The sequence below is a fragment of the Aplysia californica genome, unplaced genomic scaffold (assembly GCF_000002075.1).
Source record: "Aplysia californica isolate F4 #8 unplaced genomic scaffold, AplCal3.0 scaffold00634, whole genome shotgun sequence".
NCBI lineage: Eukaryota > Metazoa > Mollusca > Gastropoda > Aplysiida > Aplysiidae > Aplysia > Aplysia californica.
This window is the reverse complement of record NW_004797904.1, coordinates 64,042-66,407: the sequence shown is the minus strand read 5'-3', so window position 1 is coordinate 66,407 and position 2,366 is coordinate 64,042. Positions and strand designations below refer to the sequence as shown.

The following is a 2,366-nucleotide window of genomic DNA, read 5'->3' as shown; positions in this document are numbered from 1 at the left end:
TACCCGCCCCCGCGTCGCACTACATCTGAGTTCCGACTTTCACGGCAATTCTATTTCGGCATTCTGACGTTTTTTGGTTTTGTGTTATATGCTGATTGAAGCGATTTAGATTTCGTTTTGCTAACCTAGTAAGAAAACTTGATTGGTCGCCATAAGGGTTTAACCAAGCGTGCAAAAGAAGTCGATCAGTACGAGAGTCCTAAAATCGGGTTTAACCTCCCCCTTTTTCTTTAGTTTCGTAATACCTCTGTTGGTGCCTGTCTCTCCCATCTTACCCCCTCCCCTCCCTCCTTTATACCCCCCCCCCCCACACACACATTTTTCCTCAGCTGGCATCCATACCACCTGGGGTCTTGTTCCACGGCCTGATCTCCGAACTGCTTAAGTCTGGCTATGGCCAGGTCAGTCCGGAGGTCGTGGCAAAGGTCGCTGAGTACTACCAGGAGAACTTTGAGGTAGGTTAATTGTGTGGGGTCATGACGTCATGGGGTTTGGGGGTGAGGCAATTTTCTAATGCTTTTTAACAAACATCCCAGCAGGAAGAATGAATTGCTCGATAAAAAAATCTTTCTTTACACCAGTGATTTGATTTCGGGTCTCCTGGGTAGGACAGTGAAGAGCCTAACCCTAACAGCAACACCACGACGCCGTTTGTGGGTTTTTGTGGAAAGGGGGTGGGGGTAGTATCAGACACAGAGAAAAAAAAGTGAGAGGTGAGTGTCAGGTGAAAGGGGGGAGACAAGGGGTGGAAGAAAGAGAGGGGGAGCGGAACGAACGTAAGATGAAGGGATACAAAGACGGAGAGAGAACAAGCCAGCAATGGAAAAAGTTCTAAGAAATGTTAACGTGACTTACAGAAGCTCACAAGAGGCAACGACAGGTGAACCTACATGTCATTGTGTGCGCCTCCATCACTCTACCCCCTTCAAACCCCTCTATAGATCTATCATCATCATCATTGCCTTTCTCACACTGGGTCAGGATATAAGCCACGAACAAACACTCTCCACCTGTCCCTACCCTGGGCTAGTCGCTTGATGTCACTCCACGTCTTCCCACTTTTCCGTACATCCTTCATTGTTCCTGCTGATGCAGAAACTCCTCCGTCTCCCAAGATGGAAAAATTATAAGGCATGTTTGTTTGTGTTTCTATAACTTTCCTTTTTTTTACTGGGTCGGGTAGTTGGCCCTCTGCAAACTGTCACTTTTCGGGTGGCCAGACCTATGCACCTTTAGTCGCCTCTTACGACATGCAGTATCACGGCAGGTGTATTCTTTACTCCCCCATAGTAAAACTATGGGGCCCCCACCAGCAGGGGTGATAGATCTATACACGATTATTAATTTCCTTTGTTTGTTTGTTTTTATCAAGTTTTTTAAAATTTGTTTGTTTGTTTGTTTGTTTGTTTTGTTTGTTTGTTTGTTTGTTTGTTTGTTTGTTTGTTTGTTTGTTTGTGTGGGTGGGTGGTTGGCGGGTGCTCTGGAGAGGTTTGCTCCTTCTTTTCTATCAAACATCTATCGTCCTTATCTCTCCTCCTTCTTTTTTGTTTTTGTTACTCTCTTGTAACACCTCTATAATCTTCGGCACTTATATGACCCTTTTGTATTGCAGGTGCCGTAAAACACTTACTTACTACTGTTTGTTTGTTTGTTTGTAGATAAGCCCAGTTGCAGATTTCAGCGCAGACACCATCTTCCATGTTCCCAGTCTTGAGTACGTCAATGCTGTCTCCGGCACAACCGATGAGAGCAAGGTAGATGTTTTGTTTTTTGTTTGCTTTTTTTATTTTGGTTTTTGTGGGGGTTTTTGCTGGGTTTTGTTTGTTTGTTTGTTTGTTTGTTTGTTGTTGGTTTTTTATGTTGTTGTTTTGGGGTTTTTTTGGGGAGGATTGTTTGTTTGTTTGGCTTTTTCCTTTCTTTTTTTATGTAAGAGTTTCACGGCTCTTGCAGCACACTTACGTCACACAAGTAAGTGCCGAAGATTAGAGGTATTGCACAGGAGTACAAAAAACACAAGAAAGGAAGGGGGGGGAGGAAGGAAAGGGGGGGGGGGTGTCGGTTACTTCATATTATGCATAGATACACTTCATACATACGCCCCCACACTGAGACTCACACACACTTACGCACTTGTGCACACCTACAAACACACATGCTAACAGTTACAGATAGATAGATAGATAGATAGATAGATAGATAAATAGATAGATAGATAGATAGATAGATAGATAGATAGATAGATAGATAGATAGATAGATAGATAGATAGATAGATAGATAGATAGATAGATAGATAAATAGACAGACAGATAGAAAGATAGATGGATAGCTAGATAGCTAGATAGATAGATAGATAGATAGATAGAT

General features: G+C 42.9%; 1 protein-coding gene across 1 annotated transcript in view; it reads left to right on the top strand.

Annotated features, from left to right (window-relative positions):
• The window catches only part of LOC106013052, a gene marked incomplete at both ends in the record, with an annotated part of 6,614 nt that extends 4,860 nt beyond the window's left edge, over window positions 1-1,754 (top strand). Inside the window, 2 exon segments of the mRNA XM_013087757.2 lie at window positions 330-455; window positions 1,659-1,754. Coding sequence (XP_012943211.1) covers window positions 330-455; window positions 1,659-1,754 — 222 coding nt within the window.
• Window positions 1,755-2,366: the final 612 nt, after the last annotated feature.